This window comes from Gossypium hirsutum, chromosome D07 (genome assembly GCF_007990345.1).
Source record: "Gossypium hirsutum isolate 1008001.06 chromosome D07, Gossypium_hirsutum_v2.1, whole genome shotgun sequence".
NCBI classification, from domain to species: Eukaryota; Viridiplantae; Streptophyta; class Magnoliopsida; order Malvales; family Malvaceae; genus Gossypium; species Gossypium hirsutum.
The window spans coordinates 7,000,768-7,026,310 of NC_053443.1; the positions used below are offsets into that span (position 1 = coordinate 7,000,768).

The window sequence follows — 25,543 nt, forward strand, 5'->3', positions numbered from 1 at the left end:
TTATCAAATATATCATTTTATCCAATAAGATTCTTTTAGGACCCCTTTTCACAAATGAATTTAGTAAGTTTAAATTTTGTAAATATGAATAAAAAGGTTTATATAAAAGGAATGCTGTAAATATTCCAAAACAAGCTATACTCACTGAAAAAGTTACATTTTTAAAAAATTGATACGAACCCTCAAAATCATTTGAATTTCTATTTTTTCACCAACTGTATACGGCTGCTCGTTGTTATTCATTGTTAATGTTAATAAATGAAATAAACGAAAATTTCTGTTAATTATTTTTTGCTCTTCTTTACCTCATAGTTTTATTGAATAGAAAGAGCTTCTTTTTTTGCCACTATATTTTTGAAAATGAACGTTTAAATGTCCTTCAAAAGTAAGTAAATAGATCAGAAACATATAAAATATTGTTAATCCGGCGGTGGACCAAGCTATTATTGCAAAAATCGGTGAATACAACCAACTGTCACTAAGAATTTTATCTTTGGACCAAAAACAAGCAAGGGGTGGAATTCCACAAAGAGAAAGTGTACTTACTAAAAAGCAATTTGGGTAATGGGCACATGCTTTCTTAAACCACCCATAAAAACCATATTCTGACTTTTATCTGGAGAATATCCAACAATAGTTTCCATGGAATGAATAATCGATCCGGATGTTAAAAACAACAATGCTTTCGAATAAGCATGAGTAATCAAATGAAATAAAGCGGCTTGATAAGACCCCATACCTAGAGCTAACATCACAAATTCTATCAATTTAATCCTCCATATTTTCATCATAAATTAAAATTAGAAAACAAATTTAGAACTTTTGGGGAGAGAAAGAGACAATGAGATCGGAATCAACTCTTATTGACAGCCTAAGGAACGTAACACTGAACCCTAACCTTAAATCAATTACCTAATTTGTTCAACCACCGATCCAATTATGAAATTCTTGATTCCAATAATACTTTTACCTAAGCTTATTCTAATAAGACATGAGCTTATCAAAGCCCAAATGTAAAGAAAATAGAAACAAAAGCCTATTTTTATTAAGATATGGGCTCATACGTTATCAAAAGCCTAATTAAATAGTTTATGTAAATTGGGACAAAAATGTCGGAAAAAGCCCATTAAGGGAAACATACAAAGCTTAAACCCTAAACATAGAGAAACCCTAATTTCCGCCATATGCTTTCACATTATAGACATTTATTTCCTCCCAATTATTTTCATCGTTAGGGAGAACGAAAATAGAAATGGGAAGCGATAGCGAAGTAGAGAAGACGCAGCAGAAGGAGAAGGAGAGGAAGAAGATGTTAGCTATAGCTCCCATCGCAAAGCCCCTTGCTGGCAAAAAGCTCTCCAAGAAAACCCTTAAGCTCGTCCGAAAAGGTTTCCCAAAATCAATCGTTTTCATGAGCATCTCTTTTGGGTTTTTGTTTCTTTGTTTATCAGGAATTTCCCATCGGAGAAAAAATATTTGACTTTTATGTTTTACCCAAAGTTCTAATAGTGGAATTTGTGAAAATATTGATTGTTTGTGTTTGAATTTTTCAATCTTTTTTCTGAGAACATGTTGCTGTTTCATTGTTGTAGCATCTGAGCACAAATGCTTGAAGAGAGGAGTAAAGGAATTGGTTAAAAGTATTAGGCGTGGTCATAAAGGGTAAACTTTTTTTTTTTAACTTTCAGTTTAGATTCTACTTGAATGCCTGTAAAAATTTTCAATTTATGTCACGTAAGATTTTCAGTGTCTTTAAACAGTTAAATCAACTATTTTAGTATCTAAAGGACTTGATCGATATAATATTGATAGTTTGAGAAATAATTAGAATTATTTGAAGTTTAGGTGCCAATTTAGAATGAGGAACATAGTTTCATGGACTGAGAAATATTGGTCATTTTGTCAGTGCAGTTCAATGCACGATCATGTTAAATAATTGTTTACTTTCACTGGATTTAAGCAAAAAAAAAAAGAATCAATTACACTTTTCTTTCTATGAACATCAGTTAGTAAATGGGGTGATAATTATTTATCTGTTCAAAAATGTAAGTTTAGAGAATTTTGAGGTACCAGTTTCAAATCTTCAACATGCGTGGGTTTGATCCTGATTTATTGTGCTGAATTTGAGTTGAGTTAGTTGACTGAACTAGCTATTCAATTTAGTGCTTGTAATGGTTGGTTTTGATTGTAACTGTTGATATACTTGTAAGTTATAACTACAAATTTTAGATTTTTTTTTCTTTTTGCATTTAAACCCTAAACCGTAAATCAGTACCATTAATATTCATATAATTATACTCCTTCCCCCCTTAATCTTCACATATGATATAGCTGTATTGAGGGTCATGTTTCTTCAATCTTTTTGCTGAATGCAGATTATGTGTTATAGCTGGAAACATATCTCCTATTGATGTCATAACTCATGTTCCGATCCTATGTGAAGAGGCTGAAATTCCATATGTCTATGTTTCTTCAAAAGAAGTAAGTCTGGATCTTGGACCTCTCTCGTTTTCGTCTAATTTAGTGGCATTGCATGCTAAAAGTGTTCGATCTACTTGCCTATCGAAAACGTTAGAATCTAAGTTCATTTACAGTCTCTAAAGAGCCTCTGTCCATTTATGTATGTGAAATATTTGTAAAGGCCCTCAATAGTTCACATATTTGGCTGATTGGGTCTTAGATCCTGCAATTTGACCCTAAACATAAGCAAAGCACAACTAAAGGGTCAATGGCGGGTTTCGAGCTTAAGTCAGTAGCTTATGCAAGGGATGAACCCTGCTTGATTAGTTTTCATTTGCCATTTTCAGGATCTTGCAACAGCAGGAGCTACTAAGAGACCAACATGCTGTGTTTTGGTGCTAACCAAGCCCACCAAAGGTGAACTCGCCATCGAGGAACAAGAAAAGATGAAAGCCGATTATAGCCAGATAGTATCGGATGTATCTGAGCTTACATCATCCCTTTTCTAATTAACTCAGAAAAAAAAAAATTGTTGTGCTTGTCATATAAGCATTGTTGTTGACAATCTTATTTTCCTGCAGCTCAGGTAATGGTGCTTTGTCCCCGGCATTTGACTATCTGTTCAAAACCTTTTGTTTTACTTCTTTTAACCCGCTTCTTTTAAGTGTTTATTCAGTGAAGTCATTGGCTTTTTAATAGTTAAGTCATAATCTATCCCCTGAACTTGAACACTTCTCTAGTGTTGGTACTTAAAAGAATTTTTTTTGTCCAAATTGGTACCTTAACATGTATTCTGTTAAAACCAAAAAAAAAAAAAAATAAGGGGTAATATGCTATTTGGTACCTATATTTGGCTTGAATGTTCAATTTGTTACCTAAGTTTTTTTGTCCCAATTTATAGGTAAGTTTTTTTTTAGTCTGGTATTTGAGGGTTTGTTTCCCAGTTAAGTGTGAATGTTATGTTTTCAAGAGCATAGTGTCAAATATTTATTAGTTTGTGTACTAATTTGAACATTGAAATCAAATATAGGTACCAAATGGTGTATTAACCTAAGAATTAATACTGCTACTTTTTTGCATATGTGGCATTTTCAGCCTATGAGAAGCTGACACTACTCCTAAAACATTTAAAACTTATAACAAGTATATAAAAACAATTTTATATTCTTCGTCACCATCGTTCACCTTTAACATCATCATCAGTCATCACCTTCATATTATGGCTTTGCTTCAAATTTTATTCTTTTTTTTTTTCAATCACTTTTCAAAATTTCAGAATTTTTTTTCAGATCGGTGGAATTATTTTCAAATAACTATATTAAGAATAGAGAATGGGATGTGGGGATTTTCATTTCCTTCAAGTTTTGAACTTTTTTATGGTTTAATCCAGTCAAAACTTTCCTGAATTTTACGAGTCACCATATTCTGTTGATTCTTACCAAAAAAATATGTTTAGGTATGTCCATTAGTGGAACTTTTTATGCTTCTCACCAAACATAGGGTAACAACATATTTAGGTTTTTTTTCAAAACTTACTTAAATAAATTGATTATTCACTAAAATGATCTAGGTGCAAAATCTTGTATGAAAATGATATGTTTCTATTGTGCATTTTGGTGCCGGTCATCTCACAGTCGGTATCACCTTCCATCATCGCATAATGATTGTTCAATAATTGTTCGGTCTATAAAAAAATGAATATTTTTTGTGTCGGCACGGTGTTTGTAAGCATTGGTATGTATTTTTCAAATACATTTTAAAAATACTAGTATTTTGAGATTTAAGAAGAAAAGAAAATAATATTTGAATAGGTGTCAGCATTTATGTTGCCGGCACGGATTTAATTTTTTTTAAAAAGGATTTTCTATTTTTGTGGTGTCGGTGTTTATGTTTCCAACACCGGTTTAAATTTTTTAAAAAATTAATTTTTTTGCTTTTTTTGATGTCGGCGTTCCCATTGTCAGCAGCGGTGTGGCTTTTGATTTTTTTTTTGTTAGCACTGGTGTGGTTTTTGATTTTTGAGTTTTAAAAAAGCCAAACACTTTATCATTAATAGAAGATTGTGGCGTTGCCATATTTGTTGCCGCTAATCGCACCTCCTCCATTATCAGCGTATTTTTCCTCTATTTGCTGCTATCACCACATAGTATTTTCTGACATCAATTTATTCAACATTGTGGCTTGATTCAAAAAAGCTAAGGAAAAATGAGATCAAAAGAGGAAGAGAAGAAGACAAGGGATCGCATGAGTAAGAAAAATATAGACTTGGGAAATATAACAATTAATGATAACAGTAATAAAATTAATTAATTAATTATAAAATGAATAAGAGGCCAATAGGGTCAAACGAAAAGGATATATCAGAAACAAAAAAGATACTAAAATAATTATTCTCGAAAAGATAAAGAAATTGAGTTGATAAATTTGATTTTCAATGTACTTTACTTAATATAAAAATATTTTTATTCTCTCAAAAAATTTGTATATGAAAATTAAAGGTTTAAGAAATTAAAGTGTTTGGAATGAAATTTTTATTGTAATTAAATCTCATTCATTGCTGCAATTAAAACCCATTTTGTCTTTTCAACTGCAATTTTATTCTTATATACAGCTAAAATTGCAGTAATTAATGGAATTTAATTGCAATAAAACTCATTCCGCCTTTCCAATGGCAATTTTATGCCCATGTGCAGCTTTAATTGCATTAATTAATGGAATTTAATTTACGCATTAATTAACGGCAATTCCGAAATACCTAAAAAATCAATTTTTTTAATATTTGAATTGGTGTCGTGGACATCTATTAAAACATATTTTTTTTAAAAATCTCAGAATATTAGCATTTTTTAAAGTGTGTTTAAAAAAATACATACCGGTATTAGTAAACACAATTCCAACACAAAAAAAATATTTTTTATAAACCAAACAATCATCGGACAATCATTATGGGATGATGGAAGGTGATGTCGACGGTGAGATGGTCGGCACCAACATACACTATAGAAAATGAGCCGTTTTCGTATAAAACATTGCACTTAAATCATTTTCGTTTAACCTTCTTTTCTTCTCTTCGGTGGAAATAGATTTTATAAACACAAAATAGTAATGGTAGTTGAGTGGTGGGGTGGTTAAGGAGAAGCATTAAACCCAAAAAGCTTGGGTTTAAATTTTTTGAAATTTATTTCCTTAAAAAGTATTTTTAGTTCGAGACTCATAAAAGACAATAATAGAAAATATAAATATAATGAACTCTTTAGTAGATTTTTTACGTTTTATCTTAACATTTTATAACTTATAACAACATTCATAAATACGAAGTGTATTCATTATTAAATTAATTTTCTATAACAGTATATATCTTTAAAATTTTAAGTAAATTTATAGGTATTTTATACAAGCTATCTTATTAATTATAAGTTATTAAATAAAAAATATCTTGATTAAAATATTATTTCATTAAAATGATTAAGTTTCACATTAAAAAATCTATTAAGCATATTTTATTAAATGAAAATAATCTTCAATAAAACTATTAAATTTCCTAAATAAATATTAAACTATGAATTTGAAAATAATCTTCAACAAAATCTTGGTAATTGCATAAAAGTAAATAAATTTCCTAATTTCCAACCACCGCTTTCGATGCTTTATCGTCGAAAATTGAAGAACCTTGTTGCAGGCACTTAGAAAGACAATGGACGAGCAACTGAAAAAGGGCCAAAACAGGCCCAACGTCATGACAAGGAATGTCGAGATGATGCCATGGCGACGTTTTCCCACATAAATCTAGGAATATTTTAGTCATATTAGGACTTTAATATTAGCTTATTTAAAGGGCCTTTGTAACCTTACTTTAAAGGACCATTTTACCAATAAAGGCTCATTTCTAACTTTATTTACAAAAATGAGCTATTTTTTTCATTGTTTATCGGAATGGGCCGAAAACTACAAAACGCATTCACGTAGAAGCGTTTTAGGGGAAAATTTCAGCAAATCGTGTCCCTAAGGGAGCGATTTTGCCATGTCAGCACAAAATGCGCTGACGTGGATATGCTTTGCTGACGTGGCAAATTCGCTCACTCAAGGACGCGTTTTAGCCCGTGTTTTTTTAAGGTTACAGCTATTTGCATGTTTAGTGCCTAAGGTTTATGGGTTTAGGATTTTAGGGTTGTAGTGTTAGTGTTTTGTTAAAATAATTTAGGATTTTATTTATTTAGGGTTTAAAATTTTTTAAAAATAAACCAGAGTTTAGAGTTTTTAAAAAAATTAATTAAACTAGGTTTTAGGTGTTTTAAATAAATTAATTAAATTAAGGTTTAGAGTTTTTAAGAAAATTAATTAAATTAGGGTTAGTTTTTTTTAAAAATAATTTTGTGTTTAGGTTAAGGGTTTAGAAAAAATTATATTGATAAGAAAGATTTTGTTTTTTTTACAGTAGTTTCAGAATAATTAATTTTGAGAAGACGACTCTGAAAAGATAATGTTAAAAACGCTTCAAGCAGGATACACTATTATAAAAATTACTGAAAAAAACTCCACGTGGACGCTATTTTTCTACAGTAGTTCCTGAAAAAATAATTTTGAGAAAACTGTTCTGAAAAATAATTTCAAAAATGCTTCAAGTAGGATGCACTGTCAGTAAATTTACTGAAAAAAACTCCCACGTGGACGCTCTTTTTCTACAGTAGTTCTTGAAAAATAATTTTGAGAAGACGGTTCTGAAAAAATAGTGTCAAAAACGCTTAAAGCAAGATGCACTGTCAGCAAAATTACTGAAAAAGGCTCCCACGTGGACGCTCTTTTTCTACAGTAGTTCCTGAAAAAATAATTTTAAGAAGACGGTTCTGAAAAAATAGTGTCAAAAACGCTTCAAGCAGGATGCACTGTCAGCAAAATTACTGAAAAAACTCCCACGTGGACTATCTTTTTCTACAATAGTTCCTGTTTGGCCTTAGGCTATAAATGAGCCAAATTTCATTCTTATGTTGCATAAGTTACGGCAAGAAAAATTAAAGAGGCTAAGTAGAATATAAATTGAAGATGAGTGAACATATTAGTACTGTTATTTATTATAATGGTGAGGTCCGTGACACCGAGAACGACATTGTTTTTTTATCAGAGAACACAACGCGACTGGTTTTTAACTAGAACATAAATTTGACAAAACTTCGTAAAAGACTTAGGCGCAAAATCTTCAGAACGACTCCAATGAGAGTTTCGTTTATTAAGTATCGATTTTGTACTTCGGTTGATCTCGTGACATATGACTCATTTGATATCAAAGGTGGTCGTAGCTTGGAAGCGATGGTGCAGATTCATCTCGCTAATGGATCACCCTATCTTGAGATATATGTACAATTTTCATCACCAAATGAAGCATTTGCGACTTCAACATCTACTGATGTTCAATATGAATACATGACCCCTACCCGACACTCCATTAGTGGGAAGCAGAACATAGAAACGCTCGTGTTTGGTGGCAGTATAGAATACACAACTCGTGCACGACACTCAGTTAGTGGATGGACATGCACCTCAATAGGTCGATGTTCGATGCTGGAAATACATACTGAGGAATGACATCAACTTCTAGTGGTTGGCAATCTACATCTGATTGGGGACGTTACAAAATGTCTACAAAAAGGGATGATGTACTCCCTACGACGTCCACCGACGATGGGACCTTGTATGTTGCAGATGATGGTGGGTTGGATGATAAGTCTAGTGTGGATCTATATTGAGAGCTCGACCCCGATGGTGCAGAAGTTGCATTATTTTCTGAATCAGAGCCTGTTCCAACTGAACCTAAAGACGATGAAGAGGGTTTAGATGAAGAAGAAGAAGATCCGCGATTCAGGGCGTACTCGCCTTCAACTCACATGCATAATGTCGATCTATCAGCAGATGATGCATTGGAGTTTCTAGATCTAGCATACAGAAGGCGTAACCATACAAGTTCGTCATTAGATTCGGGTGAATTGGAAGTTAGTAAGGATTTTTCCAGTAAGGATAGTTTTCTTGGTGCATTATAACAGCATAGCATTATGAACGGGGTTAACTACCACGTGGTTAAATCTAAATCCGAGAAGTTTGATGCCAAGTGTGCAGTGCAAGACGGTACATGTTCATGGAAAATCATCGCTTCAGTTAGAAAAACAACAGACTTGTGGAAGATAAAAAAGTACAAAGGTCCACATACCTGTGTTAATGGTACAGTATCACTGGGTGTTTAGGGTTTTTGAATAATATTGTTATTACTTAATGTTGCATTACTTAACGTTGCATTACTTAATATACTTTATTGACAGGTGTTTCACAAAATCATCCCAAGATGAATTCAGATATGATAGCTAGGTTAATACTACCGATGGTAAAGGAGGATCCTAGGACTTCTATATCGGTCTTAATTGCCAATAATTGTAGCCAATTGAAGTACACACCCTATTGCCGCAAGGCTTGGATAGCTAAGCAGAAGACGTTGAAAAATATGCATAGTGGGTAAGATACTTCATATAATGATGTGTGATAGTAGTGTTAGGTGCTAGAGAGGTACGTCCCAGGTTGCATAACAGACCTTGAAACGGGCCATGCATACTACAACGACCAATTGTTCCATGGATGCCAAGTGTTCAAGCGTTTGTTCTGGAGCTTTAAACAATATAGGGACACATTTGTGTACTAGAAGTCATTGGTACAAATTAACGGTACATTTATATACGGTAGATATACCCATTGGCTATTGCTAGCTGTGGCACAGGATGATAGTGGAAAAATCCTTCCAATTGTGTTTGCAATAACACCGGAGGAGTCAGGTGATAATTGAGATTTCTTTTTTTCTAGGTTAAGGAGGCATGTTTGCCCCCAACCTGATATCTGCGTTATATCGGATCGGAGCACTGGAATACTAGCCGCAATTGAGTGACAGGGAAGCCTATGGAATCCCACATACCATCGGTATTTTTTAATGCACATTACGTCCAACTACTACGGGAAATATTAGTCTACCACTGAACGACGGCAAGTGACCAACATGGGTATTTAATCTCTATTAATATAATTTCGTTTGTAATATTTAATTTATTCTAAATGGAAGAGTGGTATGTAATTTTCGCTATCAACTTATATTAGCAGGGTACGAAATCAATAAGAACCGTTTTCATGATATGTTGACGATTTTGTGGCCAGTTAACAACCCAGGCTACCTCTATACCATACCTTTCGATCCATGGACACAAGCATACGATGACAGCCTACGATATGGTCATATACCCTCAAACCTGGCTAAATGCATAAATTTTGTTCTAAAAAGAACGCGTCATTTGCCGATAACCTCGGTTGTGTGAGAGACATATTTTCATTTGGCGGCACTATTTCCAAAGTGAGCAGCTAGTTATAAAGGCCAAATGTAGGGTGGCCATGTATGGTGCCGGAAGGTATTGTAAAAAATTAACAATGCGAATGCACGGGCCAACACCATGTACACAGTGTGTCACAATTGAGATAATCTATGGTTTTGTGTGACGGAGTTTGACAGACCTAACCAAGGTATTACCGGCAGGCAATATCGTGTACACCTGACAAATAGAACTTGCGACCGTGGGACGTTTGACGCACTTCGTTATCCATACGCTCATGTAATTGCAGTTTGTCAGAATCTTCGTCTGGATCCTATGAGCTATGTCGACGAAGTGTACAAAATAGAATACATGTACAATGTATGGAGACACATATTCTCACTAGTCTCAAATGAACGTAAATGGCTGTCTGTATCGTTTGCTCCATTTAAGTTGTTACCGGATAGAGAATTACGTTGCAAACCAAAAGGTCGACCTTACTCGAGTAGAATACGTAATAATATGGATATTCGGGAAAGAACAAACCAATAAAAGTTGTACGGATTGTGTAGGAACCCAGGTCATATAATTCGAACATGTCCAAATCAAAATAGTTAATAATTGCGTAAATGAAACTATGTTGCATTATTTCTTTGCCTTATTCAAAAAAACTTCTATTTTATTAAATAATACAAAATATAAAAATAATTTACTATTAAAATATTCAAAAACAACTTTTATTTTATTAAATAAAATAATATAAAAATAGTTTGTACAAATATATTTAAAAAATTTAATGTATGTGCCAGTCGGAATCAGTGCCACGTGGGGGTGGTCGATGGTTACGCGCTGGATTTCTTCTTGATTCAGCTTTCGACGGGGGTTGCGGTTGCTCCGGCGGGGGTTGTGGTTGTTCTGGTTGTGGGTGTTAGGAGGATGACCTACCTTTGATAGAATAAAGAATGCAGATGTGTTTGCATCATCCACGGCGGAGGTGTTTGAATCCCATAAGGCGATAAATATTGGTAATGAGATGAGCTCCCAGACGGTGCCTCATGCGATCCCTCCTGTGACAATAGCCTATATATCGTCAGTTGAATCGGAGTCATCGGGAAAAGAGATGCACTGGGCCATACATTTCAATCTGGCATAGGACTGGGAAAAGGAAACATATAAGGGCTAGGATATGCACCTGGTATAATCTAAATGGGCTGTGGTGTGGGTGTCATAGCTTGAGGTGTTAGGCCCGATGATTGTATGGGCGTTGTTGATGGGCCCTGCTGTCATCCATTCTCCTTAGATTTAAAGGGTTCTTAGTTCTCTTTCAACAAGGATTTACCGACGCCTCTACTCTTTTGACAACAAATATGGCTTACCATGAATCCTAAACTATGACATGTAATCCGACGCGCACACTAACTCTGGAACGATGATAGATTCGCGAGTAGGTATACGATCATACCGATTTTTCCAAATTTTGATATATTTTGAGAAAAATACCAGCCAATTCGTATTCGATTGCTGTAAGTCAATTTTGTACTCATCATTGAGCACCTCAGGTGTCACGAGAATCAGTTGTTGGAATTCAAATTACCGCACACTCTATCCGTCTGGTGCATCTCGACAGTAGCATAGTTGACCAATGGGACCTTAACATGCCAAATGTTTCAATTTTGAAAAAATTCATCCGGAATTACTGCCGAATTACCGGATCCTCGTATGGTGTCCATTGAAACTATATGAACGTGAAAAAAATATTAGTTATATACATAATACTAAATACTAAATATAAAATGACTATGTTATGTATATATATTATTTAATACTTACATGTGCTTCCAACTGTTGGTCTAATAGAAGCCGTATATCTTCAAGAGCGGTAGGTATTCCAACATAACTCGCCAAATGGTTCCACCTAATTAAATAAATTTTTAGCATAAAATTATATTTTAAATCTATGTAATAATTGTAAAATATAACATAAATTTTACCTCGTTATGAGTGTGAATATATATGGGTGGTTCACTCGATGACATAAAAATGAAAAGCAAAACTGAATCTATGATTGTAGTAGTGATGGGCAACCTCTGATTTTAGCTTTATTTGTTCGCCCCGCACATCTCTCGGTACAATATTGCCAACACGGTAGACCCCCAACTGAGTTTGCCAGCTGCTCTAAAATCAACGAGTTTCAGCAGCCACTTTAGATGTACAAGGTTTCGTGACAAGTTTGGCATCAGATAACTTCTAATCATCTCAAGGATGTATGCTCGAGCATATCGTATTCTTTCTACTTCAGTCGAATCATTCCCCAGCTCCGGGAATGTCTCGTAACTAGCCCATCTCGATCTGACCTCCGTAAATATTATCCATAATCGCACCCAAAAGATCGTAGCATATAGCTCCCCAATCAGCCGATTGAACGGACCCGGTGAGTACGGACCCATCCACCGGTAATCTCAATTGTAACTGCACGTCCTCCAAAGTGATGGTACACTCTCCGCATGAAAGATGAAATGTGTGCGTCTCGAGTCTCCACCTCTCTATTAACTCGCTGATGAGTTTCGGGTCCAACTTGCACCCCCGTCCTATATTGGCCACGTGCCAAAAACCCACTTCCCTCAAGTAATTTTCTATCAATGGTAATGGAGGACCAGACATATTACGAATATAACATTGTAACACTCGAGCGACAGACTGTTATAAAAAATTATAAAATAAAAACTAATTAAAATTACATAAATGAAAAAATATTAAATAATATTCAAAAATTAAAATTAACCCTTACCATTTTCATTTGTTCGACGGAGATATGTTTATGATCGAGACGAATTAATTCCTCGGCCATTGCTAACGCGATCAAATATTTTTGAAATTATAAAAAATTAATACTAATTTAGAAAAAAATTAAAAGAAATAACTAATTAAAGAGAGCTTTGAGAAATTTAGGGAGAAATTTAGGGGCTTTTTTGATAAATTTGGAAGAAATGTTGTGTGAAACAAATAGGAAGGGGGTTTTATAGTTTTTTTTACCATTGGACCCCAAGGTCAAAATTTTAAATGACTATTGGAAAAAAAAACACAGGCTAAAACGCGTCCCTGAGGGAGCGATTTTGCCACGTTAACAAAGCGCATCTACGTAAGCGCGTTTTGTGCTGACATGGCAAAATCGTTTCCTCAGGAATGCGATTTGCTAAAATTTCCCCCTAAAATGCTCCTATGTGGACGCGTTTTGTAGTTTTCAACCCATTCCGGTAAATAATGAAAAAAGTGGCCCATTTTCATAAATAAAGTTGGAAATGGGCATTTATTGATAAAATGGTCATTTTAAAGAGTTAATAGAATATCTCTTATGTGAGATTTGATGAAAAGTTTTGGGAAGAGTTTTTGATAGAGCTTTGTATTCGAATTTCAGGTTTTAGGTTTTGTTTTTTTAGATTTATTTTCTCCATCTTGTACTCTTCGTTGGTTTGCTGAATTAGTGAAGCTTCATTTGCCCTTGATTTTTATCCTTTTTGGAGGAGTTTTCCATGTAAAATTTGTATTTGATCTTCTTTACCTTTTATATTTCATTGTTTATATGAGTTGATCTCCGACAAACTGGTGTTAGAGCTTGGTTTAGATTCCACAATCGACTCATTTAGGATGGCAACTACGAGATTTGATATCGAGAGGTTTGATAGGAATGTAAATTCCAGTTTATGGCAAATTCAGATGATGACAAATCTAGTTTAGAACGGCTTAAAAAAGGTCGTTACCGGGTAAAAGCCCAAAAATCTAGACCAATTAGAATGGGAAGAGCTTGATGAGAAGACTCTTTTAACAATTCAATTGGGCCTTACAAACAATGTGTTACAGGAGGTGCTTACAAAGAAAACAGCAGCAACCTTATGGAGAATATTATAAATCCTTTATATGACGAAGTCTTTGGCGAATCGATTGATGTTGAAACAACGCCGATGCCACATCGCATGGATGAAGGTGAGAACCTTAGAGGTCGCATCAGTCAATTTGTTACTCTCTTGAATGATTTGAAGAATGTCAATGTTAACATTGATGATGAAGATCAGACTATGCCATTGTTATGCTTTTTGTCTCATTTATATAAAACTTTCAAAGAAACCCTGATTTATGGTAGAGAAAAACTCTCATTTGAGGATGTGGAATGTAACTTGTTGAGCAAGGAAAAACTCGATAATGAGTTAGATTTGGGTAGCAAGTCTGGTAGTCAAGATTCAGTTTCAGTTGCTAGAGGTAGGCAACAATCTAAGGATTCAAGTCAGAACAAATCTAGATCAAAATTGAAGTCGAGGAATCGTGATAAGGCATGTAACTATTGCAATAAGTTGGGTCACATAAAAGCTTAATGTTATAAGTTGAAAAATAAAAACAGAAATTTTGTTGAGAGCGACGAGGAACAGAAGGCTGAGGTAGTTGATGCTGGTGTGGCCGAGGATAAGGGTGATGATTGGTTGTTGGTGTCTATGACCGAAAGCTCTAAACTTACGCTCGAGTGAATTCTGGATTCGGAGTGCTCTTTCCATATGTATCTAAACAATGACTTGTTCTCCACATATAATCCAATTGAATGTGGAGTTGTGCTTATAAGGAATAATTCACCTTGCAAGATAATTGATATTGACACCATTTAGATCAGGATGTACGACAGAGTCATTAAGATACTGTCTTGAAAAAGAGCCTCATCTCCTTAGGAAATTTAGACTCGAAGGGTTATATAATCGCCATCAAGTCAAACGATATTAAGGTATCCTATAGAGCTCCTGTTTTGATAAGAGATCGAAAGAATGACAGTCTGTATGTTCTACATGGTTCAACAGTGACTGGTAAAGTAGTAATTTTCTCATCTGTTAAAAATTCAGAACCGAATCGTTTGAGGCATAGACAACTTGGTCATATAAGCGAAAAATGTATGATCGTTTTGAATAAAAGATGTTCTCTTCCGGGTGCAAGAGTTATAAATACAAAGCATTACATTTATGGGAAGCATATATGAGTCAACTTGGATTTGGCAGCCCAAAAAACTAAAAGTCTTCTAGTTTCAAAGGTCAAACATTGCTTGGACTCAGTTAATATCCTGCAAAGATCAAGTTAGGCCTATGACAGACATTGGCAAAGAAGGCGTGTTAAATACTAGTTAAGGTGGAGATTTGTGGAGGTATGCCTTACATTTATCAGACTCTTTACAGGTATTTAGAAAGACAATCGACGAGCAACCGAAAATGGGCCAAAATAGGCCCGACATCACGACGAAGAACGTCGGGATGAAGCGACAGACAACGTCACGATGAGCCGATAAATGACATCATAATGTGACGGCGTGTTCCCACATAAATTGAATCATTTTTTCCTAGTTAAACTCTGTTATATTTTCCCAGTTTAACTCTAATTAATGTAGGACTATTTTAATCATATTAGGACTTTAATCTTAAGGGGTATTTGTAACCCTATTTAGAGTGTTAATAGAATATCTTTTATGTGAGATTTGATGAAGAGTATTGGGGAGAGTTTTTGAGAAAACTTTGTATTTGAGTTTTGGGTTTTGCTCTTTTAGGTTTATTTTCTCTTATCTTGTACTCTTCATTGGTTTGCTAAATTAATAAGGCTTCCTTTGCCTGTGATTTTTATTCTTTTTGGAGAAATTTTTCACGTAAAATTTGTGTTCGATATTCTCTACCTTTGGGTCAATCCCCAACACCTTATGTTCTTCGATGATGGAGGCAGTGCAGAGGAAAGGAAAATGAAATTTTAAGAAAAATATGAAAAATGAAAAAGAAATGGAAATTGATTTGATTATGTTGTTTTTATAGTAACGGGGTTCTTCGAGTGGAGGCCGTGAAGAATAATTTAGTGACCAGAGGAAAAGAAAATGAAATTTTAAGAAAAAAATATGAAAAATGAAAAAGAATTGAGAATCGGTTTGATTTTGTTGTTTTGATGGTAACAGGAATTGGGAAATTGGCGAGCAACCCTCTGTGCTCCTTAGTGTTGCAGAGTGAGGTCGTTGCAAGGGATATTTTCTCATTTGGACCTAGCTATTATTGATTTTGTTCAATTTTTGAAATTTCAAGCAAATATAATTGCTCCCTAAGTTCATCTGTCTTTACATTCATTTTAATTTAATAAAATTTTCAATTCCTTTAGATTTTTTTTATTTTTTATTCTTATTTCACTTTCTATTTTATTTAAATTTATTTATTTTCACTATATTATTTAGCTTTGGTTTTATTTCTATAGATTTTGCTTCATTTTCTTTTATTCATTATTTATATAAATTTTAGCAATTTTCATGGTTCTCAACTTAGTACCCATTTTAGTACCTCCATTATTTTATATAATTTCGTGAAGAATAATGTAGTGGCTAGAGGAAAAGAAAATGAAATTTTAAGAAAAAATATGAAAAATGAAAAAGGTGAAATTTTAAGAAAAAAATATGAAAAATGAAAAAGGATTGAGAATCGGTTTGATTTTGTTGTTTTGATGGTAACAGGAATTTGGAAATTGGCGAGCAGCCCATTGTGCTCCTTAGTGTTGCAGAGTGGGGTCGCTGCAAGGGATATTTTCTCATTTGGACCTCGCTATTATTGATTTTGTTCAATTTTTGAAATTTCAAGCAAATATAATTGCTCCCTAAGTTCATCTGTCTTTACATTCCTTTTAATTTAATAAAATTTTCAATTCCTTTAGATTTTTTAAATTTTTTGTTCTTATTTCACTTTCTATTTTATTTAAATTTATTTATTTTCACTATATTATTTAGCTTTAGTTTTATTTCTATAGATTTTGCTTCATTTTCTTTTATTCATTATTTATATAAATTTTAGCAATTTTCATGGTTCTCAACTTAGTACCCATTTTAGTACCTCCATTTTATTTTATTTTGCAACTTTCATCATATAATTTGTCAAGTGTAACACCCCTAACCCGTATTCAATGCCGGAACAGGGATATGGAGCATTAGCGGACTTACAGAACAAACAATCATACATTTTGTTTGCATAACACATTCATTTTAGAAAACAATCAAATTCATTCATATAGTCTCTAATACAAGCCCTCGATGCCCTAAGTAGACATTAAAAATAGTTCAGGACTAAACCGAGTACTCAAGAAAGTTTTTAAAAAACACAGAAAATTTTTCAAAGTGCAGGGGACACACGCCCGTGTGGCCAGGTTGTGTGTCTTACACGGCCAAGAGACACACCCGTGTCTCAGGCCGTGTGGGCATTCGAAATAAGGACACACGACCGTGTCCCAGTCCGTTTTCGTACCCATGTAACTCACTGACTTGGGTCACACGGCCAGACCACACGTCCGTGTGCCAAGCCGTGTACACTTCGAAATGGCCTCACACGCCTATGTGTCAGGCCGTGTGTTAGGCCGCATGAAAACTGGAGTGTATACTGACTTGTGCCACACAGCCAAGGCACACGCTCGTGTGATAGGCCGTGTGAAGCTACTAACTTGCTTTCTATAGAAGTTACAAGGGACACACGGCCGTGTCACCTGGTTGTGTGTCACACACGGCTGAGACACACGCCTGTATCTCTGCCCGTGTGGACAAAAATAAGCTATTCTCCAAGCCATATTTCTCACCCAAATTTGGTACCAATTTAAAAATATCAATTAGCACATGACCAAATCATAAATAGACATTCAAACTAACCAAAATCAAGCCTAAAACATGCAACATCATCACCAACAACCATGATGCCCATAGGCACTTCAATTTACCATTTATAAACATGCCAATATGTCTCCAAAATCTATCTAAATGGTCAAACACATATATGAATCTTTGTGCCTAAAACTTAACATGTATGCCACTTGAAATGAATTATCAATGTCTAAGATCCTCGTACAAAGCAATGTGAACCAGAAGTTCAACAGATAATTCATTTTACAAATCAACTATCAGATTCACTAAATCTCACATACCAGTTGAAAATGCTCCAATACGAATTGATGTCCTAATAGGGAAAACTTTTAATGCAAAAGAAAGTAATCCATGCACGAAGCGTGAAAGACAGGTCAATTCCAAAGATAAAAATCCTCGTAAAAAAAAGTGAGCAAATATTCAAGATGGTCATATAGTGGAGGCAGACAGGGGTTCCTGAAGAGACCCATGACATAACTAATTATAAAACTCAAGAAGAGATTTAGGTATCTAAAAGTGAAAATAGAAATGATGAAAATAAAGAGGTCTCGATAAGTTATGTCAATATGAGAAAAAGATGGAACCGAAAAAAAAGTAGTTGTCGACAACAATTTTAATTATAATATTGCTATTAAAATAATAAAAGAAAATGATGATCTTGAGCCTAAATCTACTAAGGAATGTAAAAATAGAAAAGATTGGTCAAAATGGAAATATGCAATTCAAGCAGAACTGAGTTCACTTTCTAAACGTGAAATTTTTTGACCTATAGTCTAAACACCTAAAGGTGTAAAAACCGGTAGGATATAAATAGGTATTTGTGTGAAAACAAAATGAAATTGATGAAGTCATAAGATATAAATCTCGTCTTATAGCACAAGAATTTTCGCAAATGCCCGACATTGATTATGAAGAGACATATTCTTCTGTGGTGGATGCAATCACGTTTAGATATCTTATTAGTTTGGCAGTACGTGAAAAACTTGACATGCATCTAATGGATGTTGTTACATCCTATTTATATGGTACACTTGATAGTGAAATTTATATGAAAATCCCTGAAGGATTTAAAATCCCGATAAGATATAAAGTTTCTTGAGAAAATTACTCGATCAGATTAAAGAAAAGTTTATGTGGAATAAAACAATCTAGAAGCATGTGGTACAATCTTCTTAATGAATACTTGTTAAAAGAAGGTTACAAAAATGATCCAATTTGTTCATGTGTCTTTATAAAAAGGTTTGGATCAGATTTTGTGATAATTGTTGTTTATGTTGATGGTCTAAACATTATTGGAACTCTTAAAGAGCTTCAAAATACAATAAATTGTTTAAAGAAATAATTTGAGATGAAAGATTTTGGAAAAACAAAGTTTTATCTTGGATTACAAATCGAGCATTTAAAAGATGAAATTCATGCTCATTAATCAACTTATATGGAAAGGATATTAAAGAAATTTTACATGGATAAAGCACACCTATTGAGTACTCCAATGGTTGTACGATCGTTAGATGTGAATAAAGATCAATTTTGTTCTTGTGAGAATGATGAAGAGTTTCTTGGTCTTGAAGTTCCATATCTAAGTGTCATAAGGGCATTGATGTATCTTGCAAACAACACAAGACCTGATATAGCTTTCGTTGTAAACTTGTTAGCAAAATTTAGTTCTTCTCCAACATGTAGACATTGGAATGAAATTAAACATGTATTTAGATATTTCAGAGGGACCATTGATATGAGGTTATTTTATTCAAATGATTCAAAATCCTTAGCTATGTTAATGTTGGATACTTATCAGATCCACATAAAGGTCGATCTCAAATAGGATATTTATTTACATGTGATGGTACTACCATATCATGGCGTTCGACAAAGCAAACATTAACTGCTACTTCTTCAAATCATGCAGAAATAATTGCAATGCATGAGGCAAGTCGAGAGTGTGTTTGGCTAAGGTTATTGGTTATTGATCTAACATATCCAGAAGATATGTAATTTGCCTTTACAGGAAAAGATGTCAACTATCTTATATGAAGATAATGCATCAGGTATAGCTCAATTGAAGGGTGGTTACATCAAAGGTGATAGAATGAAACATATTTCACCAAAATTATTATTCACCCATGATCTTGAGAAAAGGGGTGATAAAATGTTCGACAAATTCGTTCTAGTGATAATTTACCAGATCTTTTTACTAAGGCATTGCCAACTTCAACATTTGAAAAACTATTACACAAGATTTGAATGCGTCGACTCAAAGATGTAAAGTAATGTTGCCATCAAGGGGAGTCTAAAAACAAGTTGTAATATTTTCCTTTAACCAAGGTTTTTTCCCATTGAGTTTTCCTGGTAAAGGTTTTTAACGAGGCAGCTTGTAATAGAAGATTGTGTACTCTTTTTCCTTCATTAGGTTTTTTTTATCCCACAGAGTTTTTCCTAATAAGGTTTTAACGAGGCACATTATCTATCAATGGACATCCAAGGGGGAGTGTTATGAATATATTATTAAGTGGATGTCCATCATGATCAAGATAAAGTTTTGATATACTTTAAATTCTAATAGTTATTAGAATTAGATCTCTACTTCTTTTATACTTCTTATTTTTATAAATAGAGACTCCGATGAAGCATTGTAATCATCCCTTTGATTAATAAAGTACATTCTCTATTACTTTTATATTTTCTTTATTCTTTATTCTCTCCATCTTTCTTTATTTTATAACACTTATCGTTGTTTTGACATTGGTAAAATACGAGATTTATTTTTTCAATTTTACTTTAATATAAATTAACCTTATATTTTTATAATATTATTACTATAACCAAACTGATAAACATTATAAAAGTTCACATCCTTATCAATTTGGACCTACTAATAAATATTATAAAAATAGAGGGATGAGATTATATCAAATTAAAGTAAAAATATTAAATCTGAGGGTCTAAAATCGAAATTAGACCCTATATTTACCAAGGTACCGATAATAACGAATGAGAGTAAGTAAAAAGGGTCAAATATTCTGGGCGGACTCTTTTTGTCAAAATAACGCAACTTTACAAACTGTATATCTCTCTTTACAAACTGTCTCAGCCGTCAGTCACTTTCACTCCTTCCATTATATATATATATACACACACACAAACTGTTTAAGCCAAAGGCTTTGGTTTAGAGGGATATAGGCAGATAGCGTTAAAACTGTCAGAGATGGAGATGAAACCGCCGCCGTTTTCTCTTGGTTACCACATGCCTGCTGAATGGGAACCCCATTTACAGTGCTGGATGGGTTGGCCTGTTAGTATTATTTCTTCTTCTTTTTTCTTACTGATTCAACTCAGTTTTTTATGTCGAAAAGTGTTTGTTTTGTTGGTAAATGAACGTTTATTTTCGTTTCTTCTTTGATGGGTATGAATCAAAATCGAAAGATGTCCCTTTGTTTGTTCTTGTTATGTTTATGACCTTATTTTTCCATGGTTTCCTCTTCTAATTTCATTTCAATGGATTGGGTTTTTGTCTGCTGTTGCATTTGTTAGTATTCTATTCAAAGGCTTTGAAATTGTTTAACCATGATCTAGGAATTTGATGCATGTTATTGCAAAATGCTGTTGTAACTGAGTACTTAGCAGCCATTGATTATTGGTAGTATAGCTTCAAATTTATGATAAATGATTCTCAACATGCACTTTTGGTTATGCTGCTCAATTATTGTTCATCTAGCTGTGTAATGATCCATTTATGGCTAGAAGATTAGATGGTGTTTGATGTTTTGTTCATGCTTAGAGTCTGTTGAGTTTGACAATTGTGAAACTGCTTGTTTTTCAGGAACGTCCTGATAATTGGCGAGACAATGCGAAACATGCCCAACGTGTGTTTGCTAGGGTTGCGACTACAATCTCAAAGTTCGAACCTGTGACCGTCTGTGCAAGTGCTGCTCAGGTTTGTAACCTGTTTTTCACATGTGATACCTATTGTTTTGAGCTGAATTTTAATGAATTAAGTAACTTTATCCACAGTGGGAGAATGCGCGAACTCTGTTACCGCCAAATGTCAGGGTTCTTGAAATGAGCATGAACGATGCTTGGTTTCGTGATACTGGGCCAACTGTGAGCACCTCTTATTCTTTATGATCTTACTTTGTCATCTGTCATAAATATTTGAAATTATTTATTTTTTTCTCCTTCTTGCAGTTTGTTGTAAGGAAAGGAGCAGTGATTTCTGATAACCACAAGCACAGAGTTGCTGGGATCGATTGGAATTTTAATAGCTGGGGAGGTAAGAATAAACTTCACATGATTGCAACCTAATGTGCCTCTATGAATCAATCTATTTAAAATCGAACGATGGTTTAACAACAAGCTAGTATCACATCTGTACTACAACTAACATAATCTAATATCATCCTTTTAAGTGTTTATTAAGTACGGGAGACACACTAGTAGATTTTGATTCTTTATCAAAACTACATGCCCTAACATATGGATAGAAATTTAGATCATACTTGTATAAGGAGGAGCAAAAACTGGGGAAAATGTTGGGTAAAATTTTAAAATTTTTTACTTTGATTGCTTATTTTGTTGGTCACAAGAGTCTGGCCTTGAATTTGACTGTTTTAAAGTGTTAGTAGTCATTATGTGTTAACTTATGGGTTTGTCTCGTATTTGTCTTCACTGAAAGGAATCTGTTGTGATCTAAGTAGGGATTGATGATGGTTGTTATGAAGATTGGAGTCTCGACCTTCTCGTGGCACGGAAGGTTAGTGTTGGTCATATACTTATTTACTTATTCAGGTGGGAAATTTATTTTTAGTCATTGATTGTTTGTAGATATTGGGAAATGAGAGGCTTCCTAGAATTCCTCATACGATGATTCTTGAAGGTGGAAGTATACATGTAGATGGAGAAGGTGAGAAACCAATAACTTATCCTCTTTGATAAGCTTGCTGTGTCAAAACTGTTGGCTAAGGCTGCTTAAGGACTCTTTTCTACGATACTTACATAACTGAAAGGGATTTCTCTTTCACTCTTCATTTGCTTTTATGCAAACAGACATGTGTGAGTGTTTCTATATGATGCTTTTTTGAAAAGATGATCTCTCTTTTCTCATCACATCTAATAATATTAAAAAGTTTCATCTGCAATGCCTGATGCAGATTATTTTAGATGCACAGAAAGATGGAAGTCTAGTAAACTACAGCTTTTATTCATCTTTTACTTTTTTTCCCCCTCAGGAACTTGCCTCACGACCGAGGAGTGTCTTTTGAACAAAAACAGGAACCCAAATATGACTAAAGAAGAAATAGAAAATGAACTTAAGGCATATCTTGGAGTTGAGAAGGTTATCTGGTTGCCTCGTGGATTATATGGTAAGTGATTCTGTCTTTATCTCATATCTGATATGTATCTCAAGTTTCTCTTGATATTTGTTTTCTTTTCGAGTCAGGGGATTATCATTTCATGTCACTATGATTCATACATGTCTAGTTTTCTCATCTCCTTCGGGGGCAATCCTCAGTGTTATATCAAGAAATTTATAACCTTCTTAAACTTAGAATGAATTTTCATTAGAGAACTGCACTATTGTTGTTTATTAATGCGCAAATCTTCATATCTGAATGGCAAAACCTGTACTGGCGAACTTTTTACTCGATATCACTTTTAAAATATTAAACAATTTCCTTGGAGGATAGCTGTAGCCCCGCAGCATTTATCCATTATCTACTATCTCAAGCAAATCTGTCAAGCTTTTAACCACTTAATACATACGCTGAAAATTAAAGTATCTTCTTGTTTTCCAACAGGTGATGATGATACGAATGGTCATATTGATAATATGTGTTGCTTTGCAAAGCCTGGTGTTGTTGTGTTGTCTTGGATTGATGATGAAAAGGACCCTCAATATGAACGTTCCATGGAAGCATTCACTGTTCTCTCAAATGAAAAAGATGCCCGTGGTCGGAAATTAGAAATAGTCAAACTCCATGTCCCTGGGCCGCTTTATATGACAGATGAAGAAGCTGATGGAGTTGTTCAAGTAAGGATTTTCTTTTTCCATGACTCTGCATGACTGTCCATATACATTCAACATATTGACTATAGCTTTGCCGAATGAAACTGTACATGACTTGCCAAAGAAGAAAGAGGTTTATTGTGCATTGTTTTCTGGTCTTTGATGTTCCTGACAACAGGATGGTGACGCTAAAGCGAGACTTCCTGGTACACGACTTGCTGCTTCTTATGTAAACTTCTATATTGCCAATGGAGCGATCATCTTGCCACAATTCGGGGACCAAAAGCGAGATGACGAAGCTGTTTCCGTCCTTTCTCAAACCTTTCCAAACTATAAAGTAAGCAAGTATTTCTTTTCAACATATGCTAGTAGTAGAACCATGATGGATGCAATATTTAACTCCATTTTAGTTATTCAAGTAAAAATTGAAAATTAACTTACAATCACTGCTTGGGAATCTTGTGTAATGGGTGGTAAATTAGGAGATAACTACAAAAGTTTCATTTCTTTGTGAAGATAGCAACCTAAGAAGATTAGAGGCTAGGTTAAGATTGATATCGAAATGAGGTAAATGAAACCCGGATAACATCCAGGTTTAAAAGCATAATAGTGTCTTGTGTTCACCAGTATAATATACCTAATGCCATATGCTGAGTTTATTAGTCTTGGAATTTAAAGCTAGCTGTTCTAAACTATCTTACAGTTTCAATCTTTAATTCTATGGTGATGACTTTTGTGTAAAAGCTATATAGAAGGCTCACTCAAGTAACTTTTCTTTTTATTTGGGCCTTAGCTACTCGTTTTTTCCTCCTATGTTGCTTCGACTCTTTATTTTCTTAAAATACCTATGTTTGATGCATACTCGGGTAAGAGTATAAAGATATGATCCTCCAAGGACCCTCCATATACATAAGGAAAACTTAGGTAAACTAAACATACTCGAATCTAACACTTCCACTCAAGTCCGAGTAACATTGTTTTCCACAAAATAGGCTAGGCTTGCTTGAATTACTACAGTAACAGCTAAAGGCTAAAGCTGATATTGTTCTTTTGGCTGTATTTACCACTCTTTGTTTTGGTTCAGGTTGTAGGAATTGAGGGTGCTCGAGAAATTGTTTTGGGAGGTGGAAATATACATTGCATTACTCAACAACACCCTGCTATCTGATATTTTAACCAAAAATACAAAATTTCAAGTCGTTCAATTTGGCTTTCAGTTTCTGCAGCAGAAGATATGGGTTGCATCAATAAACACCATTCTTACAGACTTACACACACAAAGTTATAGTAATTTATCAATGGACTTCACTTATGGTTGCCTTTAGGTACTTTTCAAAGATAAGTAGTTTTAATACATTGTCATCTTTGTTGTATTCGTATGCTATACGTATGTTCGACATATACTTTTTCTCTTATAACATTTCCTTTTTCTATTATTTACTTAAATATTTGGCTTTCTTTTCTGTACGTATGCTAATTCAATATCATTCAAAAGGAGGAAGAATTACTTAGCACCTAGCTTAAGATTGGTTAATTTGGCAAATTTCTTTGTTTTGTTTGGAATATACCTTGTCTTGCAAATTGATTGTCTTGTTTGGAATATACCTTGTCTTGCAAATTGATTGTCTTGTTAGACTATTGAGATATTGATAATTGTATTCAGGATATTGGTTATGGTTTTTTAATTCTTTTGTAGGGTATTTGTCATTGAATGCATAGAAGAGATAGGGTCTTGTTACCTATTGATTGGGAAATTGAGCATACTTTAAAAACACTCAAGAAAGCCAATAGGGAAAGAGAACAATTTTGAGTTAGTAGTAACTGGAAGAATTATGGTTGTTTGATTGAAAGGGACATGTATTATAGTATGATGATATTATATATGCAAGTGTAATGAGTAATTTGAATAAAGAAAAGAATATGTTGATTTGAAATTAATGAATGAATTTGTTAGTAAAAGTATAATTGTGTTGTTATGAATTGAAGTGAAAATAGAGGAGAGTAATCAATCTTGAGCTAATAAACATATTGATTGAATATTTGTACATGAGCACTAGTAATGACTTGATT

General features: G+C 34.0%; 2 protein-coding genes across 2 annotated transcripts; both read left to right on the plus strand.

Annotated features, from left to right (window-relative positions):
* The first annotated feature begins 1,125 nt into the window (after positions 1 to 1,125).
* LOC107953356 (H/ACA ribonucleoprotein complex subunit 2-like protein) lies at positions 1,126 to 3,131 on the plus strand. Its single transcript, XM_016888645.2, has 4 exons — positions 1,126 to 1,388; positions 1,593 to 1,662; positions 2,376 to 2,481; positions 2,808 to 3,131. The coding sequence occupies exons 1-4, from the start codon at positions 1,253 to 1,255 to the stop codon at positions 2,967 to 2,969; spliced, it is 474 nt and encodes a 157-aa protein (XP_016744134.1). The 5' UTR covers positions 1,126 to 1,252; the 3' UTR covers positions 2,970 to 3,131.
* A 17,388-nt stretch (positions 3,132 to 20,519) lies between these two features.
* On the plus strand, positions 20,520 to 24,909 carry LOC107953355 (agmatine deiminase). Its single transcript, XM_016888644.2, has 10 exons — positions 20,520 to 20,761; positions 21,290 to 21,403; positions 21,481 to 21,570; positions 21,655 to 21,739; positions 22,164 to 22,219; positions 22,291 to 22,369; positions 22,695 to 22,829; positions 23,265 to 23,497; positions 23,652 to 23,810; positions 24,558 to 24,909. Exons 1-10 carry the CDS (start codon positions 20,675 to 20,677, stop codon positions 24,639 to 24,641), a joined length of 1,122 nt encoding a protein of 373 aa, XP_016744133.1. The 5' UTR covers positions 20,520 to 20,674; the 3' UTR covers positions 24,642 to 24,909.
* Positions 24,910 to 25,543: the final 634 nt, after the last annotated feature.